Source organism: Dunckerocampus dactyliophorus, chromosome 1, assembly GCF_027744805.1.
Source record: "Dunckerocampus dactyliophorus isolate RoL2022-P2 chromosome 1, RoL_Ddac_1.1, whole genome shotgun sequence".
NCBI classification, from domain to species: domain Eukaryota; kingdom Metazoa; phylum Chordata; class Actinopteri; order Syngnathiformes; family Syngnathidae; genus Dunckerocampus; species Dunckerocampus dactyliophorus.
The window spans coordinates 27,795,242-27,815,919 of NC_072819.1; the positions used below are offsets into that span (position 1 = coordinate 27,795,242).

Below are 20,678 nucleotides of genomic sequence, written 5' to 3' on the forward strand. Positions count from 1 at the left end.
CATTCCATGTGGAAGTGGTACGTTTTTGCCTGCTTATTTTGTCCTTCTTCCTCACTAAGTTTCAAAACCATTCTTACGTTTAGGATGAATAAATTGGAGGCTAACTGGTTAGCTCGGTATACAGTATTGCTATGTTTAAAGCGGCAGCCAACTCTTGTGTCACTTCAGAGCAAGGATTATAGAGTTAACAACAGGATTGCTGATCTGCCGCAAATGAATGGAACAGAGTGTAGTACGCCATGGAGCTGAAAGTCCACCATGATGGTGAGCAAGAGAGGTGGGCGGGGCTAGGCACAATAGAGTACAATGCATTCACTAGCTTTGAGTACAAAATAAAGTTATGCGCTGTGTGTATACTTTGTTATTTACTGAATACAATGAATATATATGTATATGAGGGATGCTCCGATCAGGGTTTTATCCTGCCGATACCGATCATCCATCTTCTATGCCGCCTATCTTCACTAGGGTCGCGGGCATGCTGGACTTCAGGCGAGAGGCGGGGTACCCAGGACTGGTCGCCAGCCAATCGCAGGGCACATATAGACAAACAACTATTTACTCTCACATTCATACCTATGGACAATTTAGAGTCTGCAATTAACCTAACATGCTTGTTTCTGGAATGTGGAAACCGGAGTACCCGGAGAAAACCCACACATGGTGAGAACATGCAAACTCCATGCCCAAAGGAGATTCGAATTAGGCCACCACTAGGCCACCTTGTGGCCCTCTGATACCGACCATCCATGAGTGAAATTGTCCGATACCAATACCTTTCACATTGATTGCAGGCACCATGCACGTTGGTGACCCCTGGGCTGTATGATGTGAAAGGTGAGCCATAAAATCATTATCATCACATTAATTCAGAAAAAAACCTATTTGACTTACTTTTTCAAAATCGCTGGTTAAACTTAAAGGTTCCAATGCCTTCTTTAAGGAGACTTCAGATGCAAGAGCACACAGCTTGATGGCACTCCACCAGTACCCCCAGGCATTGGCAAACCTGGTTTCCTCCACCGTTGGCGACGACCCGCCATTCTTTTTTATTAAAACACCGACTTTTTCAACATGGGCAAAATGACGTCGGTTATCGTAGTAAATTTTGGTAACAGTAAATTTTCAGTATATTGCCCAGGCCTAACAAATGTCCATAAGGAACAATAGAAATTTCATTTAAAAGGACTTATGTTATATGGATATTTACCTGGAAATATTTACACAGTGCGACATTTCAGTAATGGCATTGTTAATACATTTGATAGACTATAATCTAAATCATCATCATCATCACTGACTTGTCATTACATCAACTAATCACCCAAAGAAAAAAATTAGCTTGTATTGTGTGGGAGCCCCACACAATATACACTTCGTAAGTCTTGTCTAATGTCGACAATCCTGTTCTCGAGACTCCCTGCTTCAGAGATGCCGTAGTCTGCGCGCAAGCGTTGTGCCATGTGATGTAAACAAAGCTAGCAGTACTGTCGAAGTGTCTATGTCTGGCAGATGCATGTCAGACTGGCATGAATATACTGAATTAATCAAATGACAAACATCATGGTGAGGATGGATGACAGGTTGATGGTGATCTTTTTTTAATAGCATACGTGATCAACCCGCATTACGTTTGAGATACTAAAACAACACGGAACTTTCCCAGTGCTAACGGTGACTTATTATGTCTTATTATTGCTTATCATGCGGACTAAAAGCATTTATATACAAGAACAACGCTAAAACCTTCAGCATATCAGTATGTAGAATCAAATTATGGAACCATTTGAGTAAAGAACTCAAGCAATGCACTAAAATGACCGTTTTCTAGGAACCAGTGTAACTTCTCTGCATGTTCAAAATAAATTGAACCATTACATTATTATATTAGGTAATACAATTATAAAGGTGCCTATAGGGGTGTTATTTCATGTTTACAGGGCTCTAAGCGTGTTAAAAAACGTTTTCTAGAAAGTCCTAAACAGCTCGTCTATGCTCTAACTACGAAAATATTCATTTTATTAAAATTGAATCGTATTAAATTCACTTTTCGCAATCGGGTTTGGAACCATATAACCGCGTTTAACGAGGGATGTGGAAATTTATACTGAAATTCACCTCTGCATTTAACCAATACTGTTGAGGAGCAGTGGGCAGCCACTGTGTGGTGCCCGGGGACCGGATCCGGGTCATCCGGGATTCTTTGTCAGTGAAGTATTCCTGTGTGAGTGACTATGGGGGAAAAAGTGGGTAAAGTGTCTTGCCCAATGACACAACAGCTGGACTGGAATGGAGGAGGCGGGAACCGAACCCTCTGGTAACTGGATGACCCACTCCTGAGCCATGCTGCCCAATACATACAAAAATCCATCCATTTTCTATACCGCTTCATCCTCATTAAGGTCGCGGGGGCATGCTGGAGCCTATCCCAGCTGACTTTGTGATATATAAAATAATATATGAGATATAAGTAGATGCATCACTTCGTCATAGTTTTCTACTATTTTGTCATTAACAAAATGTACGCTTCCCTTCTGCGCTTGCCGGGTGTACTGTAGGGTATCTAAACACATGATACTGTAAGCATCACATGTGGCCACTGACTTTGGCATTTTAAAGCAAAATTTTCTTTCTGAAACAGGTCAAGCGCACCTTCTCTACCCAGATCACAAGGGCTATTTAAAATCTTATTGGATGAAAGTCTCATTTGCCCTTGCTAGCCAAAGATGACGTTACCATGGAAACAGCTTCTACTGTTATCGATCATTGAGTGTTTGTCAGGTAAGCCGCAATTTTATTTTATATATACTTTCATAAGAGTAATGATTCTCCCCCATTTAGACATTTACAGGCATGGGGGAGGATGCTGAGGAGATGAAAATTATGTCATTTTCATTGAGGACGGGCTGACTGGGTTATCAAGGGAAAAAAGTCATCATATTGACTTTTTACTCACAACAGACACCCACTGCTCTTCATCCCCTTCCTCATTCCATTTAGCTGATGAACAGACATTTACTGTTATAGTCCTGTAAAAGAGAAGCAAAACACTGGAAAATGACCATTCTCCACAGTTATTACGATTTGATGATGCAGTACCTTTACCGCAAATAATAATATAGAATTTTGATAAATGTTAGTTTATGTTGTTCATCTCACTACACTGTCTGAGAGGTATTAAATGTACACTGTATTTACTGTTGTGGTTGTTTGCAGTGGTGTAAAACCGCTTTCTACATACACACACACACACGCACAAACACAGACTATTTAAATAATAATTGTAATAGTGTATGCTAAAATAATGACAGAACACCTCAAAAAAAGGAAATGATGTTTTTCTTCATGTTTTTACTAAATAAGACCCACAATTTACACAAATGAAGGGTGTGGGACTTAAGAAATTAATAGTAAATGATAAAACATTGAATATCAGGACGTGAACGTCCCTCATATAATTCCTCAACGACCTCAGCAAAAATGAGATAAACACGGTGGAACGTGAAAGCAAAGGATAAAAAAACAACAAAATGAAAACATTTTCACTTTCCTGCAGAACTTAGACAGTTCGCTTTCATTTCTCTCTCCGTCACATACCTTGCACACTTGTCTATAAGCCACAGGGGTCCACGTTGTAACATGGGATATTTACACAGAAATACACACTTCAAACTTTGCAATCCTACCTACACTCTGTGTTCTTAGCGTCACTTGTTAGCTCTGGCGAGATGTGACACGCTTTTTTTCATCGGAGTTCAACAGCTGCTGTGGTCCAAGCTATCCAAGCAGACGCTGTAGTAATGCTACACGTGTTCAAACTTACTTAAGATTTGTCAGATCAAAACATGACCGTTGCATATTCAAAACATGTGATGTTAGCTTCTATTGCGGAAATGCATTACTTCCTGTTTCGGCACTTTAAGCATCTTCTTTTAGTCATAAATTAGCCGCATCATTGTTGAAGTCGCAGGGTTCAAAGCGTGCAAAAAAAGTAGTTATTTATTGTCTGGAAATTACGGTAACTTGTTGTCCCAAACAAATAAAACCATGACCATGACCAGAGTCTGTCACTGCTCCCCACAGATAGTCTGGACAGTGGCTTATACCATGGTCCCAGATGGAGGATGGAGCCAGGTGACCTTTTTATTCCAGTAGACTCCATAGACGAAGAGGCCACTCTGACGTGCGACACCAAGGGTACCCCGTCTCCTCACTACAGGTAGAAGCATAGCTATTTGTTTTATATTGTACACAGTTTGTCAATTTCTGTAACTCCAGTCAACATCCTGTATTGAAACACGATTAAAAATATTTTCATTTGCTGCATGTGCCTAGCTGTCAGTGCCACAAAATCTAGTTGAATGCTTCCTCTCTCTTTATCACACCACATCATAGGGATGGTTCATCTGCACTGAGCTTGAGCGTGCTCAGAACTTAATTTGTGCTCTGTGCACCCAGGAATAATTTACAAGATAAACTCAAATCACAGATTCAATGTTTAAGTAGTTCACAAAGGAATGTAATTATTTTCGACAGCCCTGTTCCTCCTGGGTCCTACTTCATTGTGCGACCTGTAATTGTTATTAAAAAATGCACTTTGTCTCCTTTTATCTGTTTTTCTCTGCACTTTCTACCACTGACAATAATTATTTTTTGCCGTCTTTGTCACAATATTGTTTTTTTCAGTGTGTTAAACATAGCCCCTTTCAGATTTACAAAAATCTGTTTAAATATCAGTTTACAGCTCAGACATACGCTAAATAAATTACTTACTGCACATAAAGGATGATTATACAAGTTCTGTTATGCGTCAGTAGGGCTACTGTCCACCCATACCACTCAGCTGATGATGGTAATTTGCCAAATTCCACACTTGGTAGAGCAACGATACTTTGACTCACAGGCTGCCAACCCCCAGGCCTACTGGCCAAAGGGCAGGGCCAAGCCGGGCCGCCAAATAAAATGTTTAGACATAACAATTGTCCTGTGTCCTCGCTTCTGGGTCAATGATGGGCATGCACAGTCAATGAAAAGGCACTTGCAGCAGGACTTTTTGTGTGGCTTGACGAGAGGACATATTCAAGGTCTTTTTTGGTAAACATTGTTGGCCGATTACTCAAAAATACACACATTAAAAACATGTTGTCCCTGTCAATGACAGCTCAAGGCTTGCATCAACTTTTTTTTCTGTGTCTTTGAGGTTGAAATTACTTTATGGCCTCATATATCTTTACAGGGACTCTTAAACGGTTTCACCATTACTTGTATACTAACTGGTCCTTGTTGTCAAACAGCTTGTGAAAATCGAAAAGATGGTCAGTGGGATACATTGTGATCATCTCCAACCATACATTTCTACGTAAACCACGCTTTAACAAAGCACAGGCACAGACACAGACCCTGGGCTTCAGTCACGTCTTTACTAATTCATATTGACAAACTACCACCAATCTGTCATGTCTTGCCAGATAGTGTCTTAGAGACACGTGTAGAGCGTCTTAATGATCAACTCCACGAGACCCGTGCAGGTTTCCCAGACGCCAGTTGTCTCCGAGCAGTGCTGATTATAAGTGTTGTTGTTTCATTGGCCATTGAATTACTGCAGCACAGATGAGCTGAATGATAGCAGCGCCGGCTATGTAGGCTCATTATTTCTCCCTTCGTGCCCAAGACCAGGTATCTCCATGTTGTGATTAAAGGTGAACTGAGCACATTTTGACGTGGTTTCTTGTCAAGCTGGCTGTGCAGGATTCTGCATGCCCTCAGCACCTCTCTGCTTCCTCTCTTGAAGTGTAAATGGGCTCCTATTGCTCCATCGCCCCGCTTCCCTTTTTGTCTCTCTTCCTTTCCTGTGACAGTCATGTCGCTCAGGCAGCGCGATGAAGTTTCCACTGCAGTAACAATTCTCTCGGTGGGGAAAGAAAGAACACACCTTGCCACAGTAAGGTGTCTTAAAGTCCTGCAGTGTGAGTTAAAAAACACAATCTAAAGTTTGACGCCTCAAAAGTCGTTTTCAATCATCATATGTGATTTCAAAATCTCAGGACGGTGGCCCACAGGGGCAGCTTTTTCCGTTTTCATTCTTTTTTATTCCTTTTTTGTCTTTTTACACTTATTTTATCACCAAAGATTTTGTGCTAAATAAATGCAAAACATTTCTTTATGATGCAGTACATCATTGGACAATTTTTCACAGTATTTTGCTAACTTTTCATTGCTACAGAATACTCAGCAAACAATCGTATCCATGCTTGCGGTTAAAAAAAGATGAAGTTGGAGATGCAGTTGCAATTGTTTTATTAATGTAAGCTACTTTTTTAAGACACACTTATTTTATTACTACTATTACACTACTATTGCGGCACTCTTATTTTGAGGGCCAGAAGTGTGGTGTGTGTTGAAAATGTATTTTGACTGTTGCTAAGTGAGATAGCTAGCTGGGTGCTTCTTGCGGCCGTGGCTCTCATCCTGTTGTAAAACGCTTGGTTATATTACCAAAACACAACTAACGCAGCCTGAGTGGCACACACACAGCCTGACAAGCATGCTCCGCTAAACTAAGCTAACCCAGCTAGCTTACACTGGCCATTGTTGTAAGTGAGCTCATGCTCGGTTTTCACCAACTTAACCAATGTTTTAGTTTGCCGCTTCGACATGTTTAGTTCAGGAGGGGGTGGGTCGTGTTTGTGAGGATATGAATGAACGGTCCGCTGGGGAAATATTTACAAACACAAACATTCCTTCTCCTCACAATTACAGCATTTCATTGACAATATGTCAATTTCCGAGAACTATAACACGCATATAACGGTAGATTCCATTTTTATTGGCCAATTCTGTGATTCCGTCCGTGATTCTATTAATGTGGAAATTATAAGACCCTACACATAAACACCATAAAACTAATGCACCGGGAAAATGCTGCAATAAAAATGCCCAGAAGAAAGTAGATGGAATGAAAATGTACAATTTTCATTATGACTTGGCCGTAAAAATTGGTTGCCCTATAATACTATAAAATAGCATGCCTTAAGTCTTTAAAGACAGATATTCCCCAGGTCTCTCACTGAGTTGTTTTTGGCATTTGCAGTATTTTTCCTTTGCATTTGTTTTTGATCTTGCAGCGTTTTTATAATTGCAGCATGTTTGATTTGAAACATTTTCCTGTTGCATGTGTTTTATGGTGTTTGTGTGTTTTGGATTTTGAATCATTTCTGTGTTTGGAGCATTTGGACTGCTGTGTATTTAGATAAGACTGAGCGTCAAAAGGATGAACTCCACAGGTGTGTACCATCAGAATTATTTAACCACATAAAAAGACCAGTGATGGTAAAGAGTAAAGTATGATGATGACCACAAAACTGGAATTGAAAACAACAGTATAGGAAAGGGTCTAGATGTTATGCTTTATGAGAAATACAAGTAATAGTACAATTCTATATATATACAGTATATATATATATATATATATTAATTGTATTTGTCTCATATAGATACCCACTGTGCAGGCAGGCAGTTAATAAAGGTTTTATGATTGCTACAGTTTTAGCAGTCAGTGTTGCTGAATGGATTGTGGTCAATTTTGGAGGTTCCATTGTACAAAATGGCTTCACCAACCTTTAGATGACAAGAGACTGAAAGTCAAGCAGCGCTTTACTTTGGAGGCATTATTCAGTCTTCATTCATTCATGGTTGACAAGGTACCACTGAATAGCAGAAGTACCTGAGAGTACATAAACCAAAAAGATGAAAGTGATGATTTTGTGATCAAGAAATGAATGTCGAAGGAGGCAGGGACTGGACTGGGTCACCAGCCAATCACAGGACACATATAGACAAAAAAACCATTCACACCTATGGACAATTTAGAGTCTCCTAATGTCTAGTGAGCATCACATGCATATTTTTGGGATGTGGGAGGGAGATGGAGAAACTAGAGAAAAGCCACACACGCACAGGGAAAACATATAAACTCCAAACAGAGATTTGACACCTTGATCTCCTCACTGTGAAGCCAACATGCTAACCACATTTCCCAATCAAATACAGGGCAGAAACCTATATGTGACTTCATTATTCTTGCTGATCGGACAATAAACTGCAGAGAAAAGTCAGAGGGTGAGGCAGACAGCAGGCGTACGTGTAACTCTGACTCACCAGACATGATCACCACACATCACTGATCTAAATCCACACAGTACACAGCACAGCAGTCTCTTAACAGTGCCTTGAATATGGCAGTAAGCACTCATCGACATTCTATGTTGTGAATTTATTCATAGAAATTATTTTGAAGGTTATAAAGTAGACTAGACTGAAAAGCTTTTGCAAACCTTGCCAATATGTCCTCCATGCCTTTCATTTCCAGTAAAGGAGGCACAATAGAGCAATGATGTGGCTGAAGGAAAGATAAGTTGTTATTTTATGCCCTTTGAAACAAAAATGAAGGGAACATCTTGAATATGCTCTGTCCTTCAACTCATCACTAGTGTATTTTTGAACAGCATTGCAATGAGATACATGGCAAAAATGAATGCACTGTGAACTTAATTAGACTTATGGATTCATTTGAATCAGTTAAAGCTCCTCCATTACTCAGCTTGTACCGGTGGTACTATATTACTATATTTTTATATTTCTGCTGAGTGTGAAAAATGATGCCAAGGAAGGTTAAAAATAGAACAAAAGGCATTCCTGTAACATCAGACGCATATCTCTCGCCAAACGCTAATGTTTGGCCATAAGGAGAAGTCAAAATGTCACATGATATACAGTAAATATAATGTTTCAGAGCAGTGGTAATTAGGGTTGAGACTGATGATAATATTTGGGATGCCTTCTAAAACCTTTGTCTTCTGTTCACCCTAAATAGCAGAGGACAGCTTTGTGTATGATATGCTAAGATTAATTTTTCATGGCCCCAGTGGGGAAACACGGATTGTTGCCGCAGCAGGCAGCGATAGCTGAAAGACACTGTGAATGAAAATTGATCGAGTGGATAGAACCGTATGCCATAATAACATTTTTCCATGATGTTTTGAACTAATGACAGAACATTGTTAACTTAACTGAGACATACTGTAGGCATAGAATATATCTAGACTCATGGGGAAAAGTGGTATAATAAATATTTAAAAGACCAGTGTGCAATAATATGAGCTTAAAGTAATAATGTCAGGTATGTTTAAGGAGAATAGTGTCGCTATCATTGCCATGGCAACTCTGGATCACCTTTGTCTGTTTATAATATTGCTGGATCAGGACACCTACCGTGTTGACTTTGCACTCGAGTTATTATTGCAGTGACTTCTAATGGTGTTCAGTAAACATATTCATTGCCTTACCTCCGTCACCAAGCATAAATGCATAAATGCACTGTATACAAGCGGAAATCTGGATTCTCTAATACGACGTTTAATGAAATAAGAATTCGAGTGTTGTGTCTCTGTCTAGTGTGGCAGTAGGCAAATTATCGTAATTCATCAAAACTGAAACGGAAATGACATTTTTGACCATCTTGAGATCCCTAGTACCATTATAAACACAAAATGTGAACATGTTCAAGCTTTAAGCCGTCCATCTATTTTTACCGCCTATTCTGTCTGGCTATGATAATAAAAGTGACATTTTATGAGAATTAAGTGAAAATATAAATACAATAAGAATAAAGTGGTAAAGTTTTTTAAGCAGGTTTTTATAGTTACCTTGTTGCTGGTCTCACATTGGTGGCTCAGTTAACTTGTTGACTTCAATTCAAATTACATTGCGTCTTTACATTAATATTATCTATATTTCTATATGAATATGCATATTTGTATATTAAAATGTTTATTGTCATTATAGTTTTACACAAAACTATTTTTTTTATATATATATGACTATACTTGTAACTTTATGGGCTTTTTCTCCTTTTTTAATGTGACTCATAATCTTTTGTAGCAGCTCAATTGGTAGAGGCAAAATAAAATAAAATAAATGGGCAGCCATTGATAGAAAATTCACTGTAAGATTGTGGTGCTGCAAAAAATGCCACTTGAGGCCACTCATGCTCAGAAGTACCATAGTTTGCTTTCAGAAAGCTTGGAGTCTCTCCTTGCCGAATGAATGATCATAATTACAATCTTTAACGTGACTTTGCACATTTCAACCCCCTAGTGAGTGCATATGTATGGTATGTTATCTGTACCATAAATGAATTGTGCTGGTCACTCAGCTTAGAGCTCCTTGCTTGAAGGAAATGGACTGCGCATTTTGCCAGGGACTGATGATGTCTTTAAACCCACAGATGGTCGCTGAATGGGACTTTCATAAATCTGAGCCTGGATCGACGGCGGCGTCTGTCAGGGGGCAACCTCATTATAAGCAACCTGGATCGCTACCAGGACGTAGGCGTGTATCAGTGTATGGCCTACAACACTGTAGGAGCCATCCTCAGCAGGAGAGCACATCTCAAGTTTGCCTGTAAGTCACTCCTTGTCACTTTTTGTCACTCGTCACTTAGAGATGGCATGTCAGCAAAGTCAGCAAATAACGTAGACGCACACCCAGCCATTATTTGCAATATTTATCAGATTGCCAGTGCCTCAGTGTGAAAGTGCATTAAAAGTTAACGTGTGTGTGCGTGTGTTTGAGAGTGAAAACCTCTGACTGGTCACTGCAAGCACACACAAGAACTTCACAACTTGGAAACAACCTCATTGGCTTGTTTACTGAATTCACAATGTGTTGTTTTGTAGGACAGTCCGAGACAAAATATAGCAACAATAAAATACCCAGTGTTTGAAAAAGGGAAGAAATGCAAATGAGCAAACAGTACAGTACATGGAAATGCTGCGTTTTACACAATATACAATCTAACACAGCGCAGATCTGTGATAACAAAAGCAGCCAAACAAGTGTTTAAGAAAGAATGCATTCCACTCATTAAGGGCTCCTCTCATGCAGATCACCTACGCTTGAAGCATATAGCCATGCACAATCGGTTCCAATCGGTAAGCTTTTAAGACATCCACTGCTCAGAGTTAGGCTGCACAAAAACATAAAAAATACATGTAAATGGCGCAACCGGTTTTACAGAAACAATGCTGTAGGTAGAACTTCTTAAGCTGCACATTCAAGCTCACTGAAGAGTCTTCAATGCATCTACATTGTGTTGTCACCATTAATCCACTGCAGCAAGCTTCAAGGATTATAAAAAGCAATTTCAGTGTGATTTAGTTTTGGGGTTGGCAGACAACCAAATGTTTGACAACATGGTGGTTGCACTTCTAAATATAACACTTCTTACATTTACCTGCTTTTTGATTTTCTTGCTGTTGAATTGTGTTCAAGGAAGTCAAGCTTTAGCATGGGTTGTTTCCATTTGTTTAGTATTTTAAATATATAATCGAATAGCAATACAATAGAATGCATTGGCATTGCTGTGAGAATTTGAATGCAAAATTATTATAATGAATGGAAAATAAGAATTAAACTAGAAACGTACAAATGTATTGTTGCAGTTAAATGGAAATTTCGGCTTTCATGTTAAACAATAAAACTGATTTTGATGACAAAACTGTAGAAGCAGCCCACAGGGAAGGGCAGGAAATTAGCTGTGATTAGCTGTAAAATATCCAGGCTTATATGTGTTGATTGTACAGTATATTATATATAAAAAAGACAAATATTTCAATTATTACATAATTTACACCCCATGAAAAATACACTGGCTAGACCAGGGGTCGCCAACCCGTCGATCGCGAGCTACCATTCGATCTTTGGGACTTTGCTGCTCCATCGCGAGAACATTTTGAAAAAAATGTGTTATCATATCAGTGCCCTCACCTCCCAGAGAGCAACCAACAGACACGCAGGTTCACGGCCGAATCTTGGTTCTTGGTCTCAAAAAGGTTGGTGACCACTGGGCTAGACAAACGTATAAATAATATTTCATTAGAGACAATTGCCCTTCTCACAAATGAATAAAAAAACTGAGAAACTACACAACCTTTTGTCCACATAGCATAAAATAGTTTAGTATTGTGTGGTAAAGTTTAGTATACTATAGTAAACAATAGTATATCCATCCATCCATTTTCTATACTGCTTTTCCTCTTTTAGGGTCGCGGGGGTATGCTGGAGCCTATCCCAGCTGACTTCGGGTGACAGGCGGGGTACACCCTGGACTGGTCGCCAGCCAATCGCAGGGCTCACATAGACAAACAACCATTCACACTCACATTCATACCAGGTCTTCCCGATCTCCAGACTGTTACTGTGTTGGCCAACATGCTAACCACTAGACCACCGTGCGGCCCAACAATAGTATAGTATAGGAAAAATAAAATAAATAAATAATAATAATAAATAAAAATAATGATTATAGTATGGTATAGTATAGTATGGCATGCCAATCTAATTGTCAGTATATTATAGTATAGTACAGTGTTCCCTCGCTCCATTGCGGTTCACCTTTCACGGACTAGCTAACCGTGTGCGCTGCTTGCTAACCACCAATACTGTAAACAATAAAAGAAACAGAAGAACCTAACCGAGGGAGGAAAATACATTGACAGGAGCAATATGTTTTAACAAGGATACAAAAGCGCTACAGCCGAACGGCGCCAGGACGGGGCACGGTCAAAGGAGTGTAAGACGTGTCACTTAATAATTTTTTGTGTCCAACTTAGTAGGTTGATCCTTAAAATTCAAACGAAATTTGAACTTTGAGTGTTTAAAAAAGAGAGAAATGTGAGAAAATGTTCACGCCTAAGAATTGTATAAAGTGCATGGTGAGGGGTTTCATAGCCTTAAAAGATATATAGTAATTGTAAAAAAAAAATATAGTTGGCTACTTCGTGGATTTCACTTACTGCTGGCTATTTTGGGAACCTATCCCCCGAGATAAACGAGGGAATGCTGTATACCATAGTATAGGAAAGATAATTGTATAGTGCAGTACAGTATAGTATGTCACTCCAATCTATGGTATAGCATAGCATAGCATAGCATAGCATAGCATAGCATAGCATAGCATAGTATAGTATAGTGTCATATTTCCACAGACGAACTGCCGATCCTTTTGTCCATATAGTTCTGTAATAGTAATAGTAAAGTATAGTGCCATGTAGTATAGCGTAGTATAAATACAATAGAGTATGTCTACTGTGTTAGCTCCTTGTTGACGTTTTTAGGTTTGGCTTGGTGAAGTCATTGCTGTGTATCTGTGTCACTATTTGTCTAGGTAATGTAGATCTTTTTGTCCTTGTAGTATAGCACATTATAGTATATCTTCGGTATTAGCTTTTTGGGTTTAGTTGAATGAAGTCATTAGTTTGTCTAGCTACGTTACTGTTTGTGTGGTACTCAGTCGTGGCTGGAGTACCGTTTTCTCAACAATGCTTTCTAATGGACTTGTCAGTGTGCTGTTCAAAGCTTTTACCCATCTCCGTTCCACTCGTAGAGTCCAAGTCGGATCCTCTGGTGAGTTCTCTCTCTTTTGTCTTTTCTTCCGCCTCAAGACTTGGATCATTTCAAGGTCCACACGAGAAGCGCAGTATCGGTCAGGGAGGGACAAGGAGTGGTGTTGCTTTGCGGAACGCCTACTTCCTCAGGAGGTGAAACCATGTTAGAAAACATCAAATAATCTTGCCAGAAAATGTTGCTTAACAACTGTTTTTGTCCCCTCCTCTCGCAGATCTTACTTATGCATGGGTCTTCAATGAGTACCCATACTTTGTCCAGCAAGACAATCGCCGTTTCGTCTCTCAGCAAACCGGGAACCTTTACATTGCCAAGGTGGAGTCCTCAGATGTGGGCAACTACACTTGTGTAGTGATGAACAGCGTCACAAAGGGCAAAGTTCACAGCTCAGCTACGTCTCTCATACTCAGGACAGACGGTGAGAAAGCAGCAGTCCTGATGTGACCAATTTGGTTGTCAGTGTGATGTTATTGTTCATCCTTCCTTTCAAGGCTGGCTTTAATTACCAAAACTAGTGGGAGAGCGTTGTGTGTGTGTTAGTCCTGCACTTTAGTTGAGTCACTGAGTGCTAATGCCTTTAAATAAATAGTTGCTTGTCCATGTAGGACAGGAAAACAATGGGCGCCAATCCCTTCTTTGCTCACTGACCCTACTTTAAAAGCTCTCCCTAGTGAATTTACAGCTCCCGTTCTTTGCGGTTGCACTTTGGTAAAAATAGAGACTAAAGATTGGTTTTGAAATGAATTAAACATAAGCCATACATCACTGGACCATTACATTGAGTGTTCTAGTGGTTCCACTAGTTAGTTTCCACTCGTTGCACCGTACATGTCTTTTCTCAACTTTCAATTCCATCTCAACTTTAAAATAGACACAATGTCCAGCATTCAATATCCATTCCAGTCAAGGTGTGAATTATTCCTTTTTTACATTTTGCTGCCTTGTTGTAAAGTGGTGTTTTGCATTGTGGTCAACCATTAGAGAACGTTTACACCGGTCTTCTAATCCCCCTTCTGTGTGTGGTACTATTCACCCTATAATTCAACAGATATTACTTGTAAGTCCTGAATACTGGAAGAATGAGACCTCATGCTTTCTCTTTATAGGAGTGATGGGGGAATATGAACCGAAAATAGAAGTTAATTTCCCGGACAATGTACCTGCCGCAAAAGGATCAACAGTTACGCTGGAGTGTTTCGCTCTTGGGAAGTAAGTTGGATTCCATTAAGCACGTTTTCAATCTTTTGCTATCAGATTAGCTGGGACGACTGGATATAGAAAAGTTACTGTCGAATATAGCATTTTAAGCCTTGACTGCTCAGAAAAGTTGATGTGAATCAGTTTTTTTTTTGTTGATGGATTCTATCCCCGCCACCCCCCGATCCCCACACCCCACCCCCCTGCAAAAAAGGTTCTCTATGCTCTGTCAAGCACTTTATTGCAAGGCTATTAAACACTTGCGCGTATCCAGAGCAACAATCTCAAACCTTCTGAGGAACTTAAATGCGAATTTCTCTTAACAGTCCTGTCCCAGAGATCACCTGGAGGAGGGCGAATGGAGTTCCATTCCCTAGCAAAGTCAAAATGAAGTATGCCAATGCTGTGCTGGAGATCCCCAGTTTCCAGCAGGAGGATACGGGAGGATATGAGTGTGTGGCGGAGAATAAGATGGGCAAGAACACAGCTACTGGTCGACTGCTTTTCTATGGTATGTTTAGTTCATGCATTCATTATCAAGTTACAGTGGAATAACTAAGGTCTAAGGCAGGGGTGCTCTCACTTTTTCAGCCTAAGCTACTTTTAAAATGACTAAGTTCGAAAGATCTACCTCCTACTATAAACATAGAAAGTATATTTATAAATATATAAATGTGTAATATGTTGACTATATTTATAAATAGGAGTATTTATGTACATTGTATACATGTATATCAGGGGTGCACACACTTTTTAGCCTGCAAGTTAAAAGTCGATATGATCTATGTCTTACTATAAAACATAACATACAGTATATATAAAATCTAACAGGTAAAATTTGAAACTACTATACTAAAAATGCTAATGATCAGTATTTCACATTCACAGTTTCAAAGTTAACGGGTAATCGAAGTAGTTGATGTAATTCAATAATTCACAATTAATTTCAATATGGCAATAAAGATAATTACACATAATTCCACATTCCTGTAGTTGTGTACATAACCTGAGTAACAGTAATATGTCCGTCCCAATAGCTATATAGCGTTCATTAGGCACATACGTAGTTTCAGTATTATGTCTAGTTAACATTTGCTACCAAACATTGCAGATATACAAGAAATGAAAATTATTATGCAAAAGACAATGCAGCCGAAGTCAAGGCAACATATTAAAAAGGTTCCAGAAATGGGCACATTTTCCAATTAGTCACAAAATAATAGTTTTACAGGCAGAAGTGTACAATTCACCTCTTTTCTACATAACTAGCTGCTACAAATGAACAAATAACTTTTGTTTTATATATATATATATATATATATATATATATATATATATATATATATATATATATATATATATATATATATATATATAGGCATCTTACCACTGAGTTACGATATCAGTAATCAGAATAATAAAGATGAAAGTTGCATCTGTGTGTAGCTTGATACGTCGGTTCACCACAATATTTGCTGCGGGAGGAGCACCAGCGACTCAGATGGGGAGCTTAATGTCAGCTGACTGATGTCATATGACATGTACAATGTGACATTTATGCAATTGAACCATACTACCTTCGAGATTGACCGGTAGCTTGCGATTATAGGCACCCCAGTCTAAGGAAATCCATTTCCAGGAGCTGGTTGACTGCCAATTTGTCATAATGTCAAGAGAAATGTTTCCATTGATATGAATGTGCAATAATTGGTACCAAAGTCAAAACTGTTGCCATTATTACAGTGCTCATGACACAAAATGTTTGAAAAAACAATAACAAAATTATTCACTTAATAAAACATTTTTGTCATACTGCTGTCATAAATAAATAAACAACTATAAAATACGACTGAAATGAAGTTGTGATTATGACACGCTACCCAACGAGTTTTTTTTCTTAGCTGTGACGTCATGACCAGAACATGTTCCGGGAGCCATATTCAAAGAACCGCAGCCATGAACTCACAGCAAAGCCAAGAAAGTGACATATTCACAACAATAACACAATAACTCCTCCCTGAGCTGCCACCTTATCGTGGTGGAGGAGTTTGCGTATAGGGTAGGGTCACCCACGAAAAACAGGTCCTAGGTGAGGGACCAGACAAAGAGTGGCTCAATAGTCCTCCTATGATCTGAACCCGAACGGTGCTGTGTTATTGGACTTCTGTGCTCGTCACAGATTGTCGATTCAAAGATTCAAAGATTCAAAGAAACGCAGCCATGAACTCACAGCAAAGCCAAGAAAGTGGCATACTCACAACAACAGCCATGGCAGCCATTGTCCAATGAACTGTTCTGCTGGAAGAAATACATGGGAAAAAGTTAAAGTAGTTGTAGCTTTTTATTTTAAACTCGTATTGGTACTTGTCTTGTATATTTCTTAGCTAAGCTGACACCTTGAGTCAGACTGTTATATTGAGTAATGACCTCCTGCAGTTTCCGATGGGTTGATAAGTTTGTTGTGAGTTCCCTTATAGCTCGTGATTGGCTCCTTCCAAAGAAGGAGCTACCGTTTTCTCACTGACTCGTGAGTGGCACAGTATTTAAACAATTTGTAGTAGTCCTGAAGTATTGCAGATATCACAAGATTAGAACATGGTCATAAATTAGTCCCACTGCGGTATATGCCACAGGCTTTAGAGTTTAAGAAAAAAGTAGAGGCTTATACACCAGAAATTACAATATTCTTTTCTCTCCATATTATAAAATTATAATATTTGAACACAGGAAATGAACAAACTATCAGTAAGTGCAGAGACATGGGTGGAAATAAATAAACTGTGCTTCTTCCAACTCCTTTGTGGACATGCTGGATCGTGCAGGGGTAAACATGTGCATTACCATTACCATAATTTTTTGAGACTTCCAAATACGGATTGTAAAATATAATATAAACAATATATAATATAAAATATCATCATCACTATATACATACAGATATGTACTGTACATTTTTCAACTGGACAATGTACAATAATTTTATATTTTTTTATATTATTGCTATTACTGTCCTGTATACAGCATACGGTGTTGCTGCTACTGGAACCTTTATTTCTCTGTGGGCACACACCCAAAGGATCAATGAAGTTCTAAAGAATGTTTCTCCTCTGCAGCATTCAGTCCACATGTTAAATAATACAAAAAAATTAGGATTATTATCTTTGTAAAGCCCATTTTCATTCTATAATTTTTTTTTGACAGCTCTCATACTTGATCTCATTAGACTGTACATGCATTATATGTATTATGCTGAGATGTGCTTCTAATATTTTGACTCTCTTATGTGGATAAATACATTATTAGTAAAAGCTGGGTGTAAAATGAGGCTGATTGTTGTGTAATGGTCTTGGTGTTATTTTGTAATTGCGCCTGACTGAGATAAAGTTCAGAATTATAATTTGGTGATTTAATGACGGTAGTAACACAAGTTTTTACAGATGCAGTCAGAACAGAACAGACACTTTCTCAGATAATAAGCCCTGCTGGGTTTAATTTTATGCCAGTTATTGCCGTTTTATATTTGGGTTGGAATTTGAGAAAAGGAAAAAAAATTGCGCTTGTGTATTGACAAAAAAAAAGACAAAGTCAGTTGTTGTAATATTTTGTCCATGGAAATTTCCTGAAAAATCTAATATGCGCAGAATGTGGTGATATAATGGAGCCTTGTCCAAACCTGTGCCTCGTGTTTGTGTTCCCTCAGCCAAGCCTCAGTGGATTCAGACCATGAAGGACACGGCCTTGGCCATAGAAGAGAATTTGGACTGGGAGTGTCGTGCCAGTGGCAAACCCAAACCCCTTTACACGTGGCTGAAGAACGGCCAGCAGCTGATCTCCCAAGTAAATATGTCATCTGTCCTCACCAGTGTTTCCTTCTGAAGACTTCATCTTCACCTTTGATGCCTAGCGCCGAACCGCTGTTTTTCCAAGTGCAATTCAGGATGCGATATGAAGGGAGAGTATAAACATGTCGCTGAGGTGTGCCAGTGATGAGACACGGTTCCCTGTCTTTACCCCAGCAGATCATACAGCAGCGTGGTCCCCAAGAGGTTGCTCCATTTCATCTGAATGGAGTCGCTTGCTGCTCTTCATTATTCATGGCGCATATTTAAGAGCCGCCTGATTAAGGGACAGTGAGTGTAATCTAATTTGAGATACGCTGCATGGAGCCTAACACTTTTCTACTACAGCCTATGTAATGTGGTGTATGGTGAGAACCACAGCTTTTAGCTTAATTGTCTTTAACGTTGCAGAGGTTTATTTATGTGTATGTTAAATAATGTAGGCCTAATTTAATGAGATTGACCACAAAGCAGCCTGATTAGAGTATTTTTTTTAAATATTGTCATATTTGACAAGGGGATATGTTGCTTCATTCCACTGAATATCTTTAAAGGTTCGCACAAGATACATACAAAGGAATTACACACACCAACGACAAAGTCAGCAGCAAAATTATTGGCATTCTGCAAAAACCCATTTTGGAATTGTACAATAAACTGCTGTCAAAGGCGCTACAATCCATCATGTTTGACAGCAATGAACCTCCTCAGTTTCTGCCTTCTGGTACCCGCCTTAGACATAAACCACTGGCAAAAAGCAAAAGATACAAATTATCCTTCATACCCTACACCACTTCATTGCTCAGTTCCATCAAGTACAGGTAGCCTATAAAGCGCACATTTCCTATATTCCCATTTAACCCTTCCTTCCCTCATAAATCTGCGGTTCCCTTTCGGATACTCCTTGAAAATTTTTCATATGTTTTGGTACCCTCTATAAAAGTGCAGTGATATCTCATTCAATATTGTGTGTTTATTTTTATCTACTGCACAAAATTTCTGCAAGATTGTTAGTTGTTTTACATTCCTAATTCAAAATATACACAGTATCTCACAAAAGTGAGTATACCCCTCACATTTCAATAACTATTTTTATTACAGCATATCTTTTCAGGGGACAATATTGTGGCAATCTTGAGTAACACAGAAAATGGTCAGAGTCACTTCAGCTTGCTCAAGGAAGTCTGGCTTTTAATCTGAAGCGAATAATAGCCAACAGAGCACAACGAGCTTGACAACACAATACACATGATCACTGAACAGACAGACAGTCTTACTCACGGTGCAACAAAATAACAACTCAACACATTCACAGCGAGTTAACACATAACATGAATGAACTACTACAACATGGGTAACAACAGCAAAGCGCTAACAACAAAAGTAAACTTTAACGACTATTTACACAATTCCGCAAGGTATACTGGAAAGTCCAACGTCAACTCCCTCCGATGCTACAATACTATAGAAATTAAACTTGGAATAACGTCATTGTAGTTTGTACAGCAGTATAGATTTACTATCCGTTGAAAATTCTTCAATGAAAAACAACTACCTACAATGAACTACCTACAGCGCTCATGCAGCCGCACACCATGATACTTCCGAGACTGACGGATGCCAAGGGGTGGTGTAGACAATAATGGCATAACTGCCATGTGGCCCAGTTTCCCAAGGGAGGGGATCATGTCCTGCTTCAGAATGTATTGTATTGTATTGTATTGTATTGCACTTTATTTATCCCACAGCAGGGAAATTCACTTGTTACAGCAGCAAGCAAGATAGGCAAGTAAAGAATATATAGTGATTACATGGTTCAGGTGGTGCAGGTGTTGTAGAGCCTGACAGCGGTCGGTATGAAGGACCTGCGGAACCTCTCCTTCTTACACCGTGGGTGTAACAGTCTGCTGCTGCTGAAGGATGTCACAGTACATGTTGGTATTCATGTTTCCCTGAGTGCCGACAGCACTCATACAACCACCATGCTTGATTTTAGGCAAGACACAATTATCTTGATACTCACTTGTGTTACCAGCTATTTAAACAATGACTGTGCGTTGAGTCAGTCAGGGCAGTAAATTGAAACTGTGATGCTAATTTTACACTGACTACTCTACGTTACAGCCAAGTTTAATTTCTATAGTATTGTCCCTTGGTACATTTGCTATGGTAAGTTTC

At 39.1% G+C, this 20,678-nt stretch overlaps 1 protein-coding gene across 5 annotated transcripts in view; it reads left to right on the forward strand.

The window, feature by feature from the left end:
• LOC129178572 (contactin-3-like) overlaps positions 1–20,678 on the forward strand; it is an 89,151-nt gene that overhangs the window by 12,317 nt on the left and 56,156 nt on the right. For 2 of the 5 annotated variants that reach the window (XM_054770915.1, XM_054770938.1), the window contains exons 2-9: positions 2,642–2,781; positions 4,084–4,219; positions 10,286–10,461; positions 13,503–13,598; positions 13,679–13,882; positions 14,571–14,673; positions 14,988–15,172; positions 18,362–18,498. In XM_054770915.1, the coding sequence (XP_054626890.1) occupies positions 2,727–2,781; positions 4,084–4,219; positions 10,286–10,461; positions 13,503–13,598; positions 13,679–13,882; positions 14,571–14,673; positions 14,988–15,172; positions 18,362–18,498 (1,092 nt within the window). In that variant the 5' untranslated portion in view covers positions 2,642–2,726. Of the gene's footprint in view, positions 1–794; positions 838–2,641; positions 2,782–4,083; positions 4,220–10,285; positions 10,462–13,502; positions 13,599–13,678; positions 13,883–14,570; positions 14,674–14,987; positions 15,173–18,361; positions 18,499–20,678 lie in introns of all 5 variants that reach the window. The other 3 variants (XM_054770924.1, XM_054770933.1, XM_054770946.1) reach the window with 3 other exon arrangements.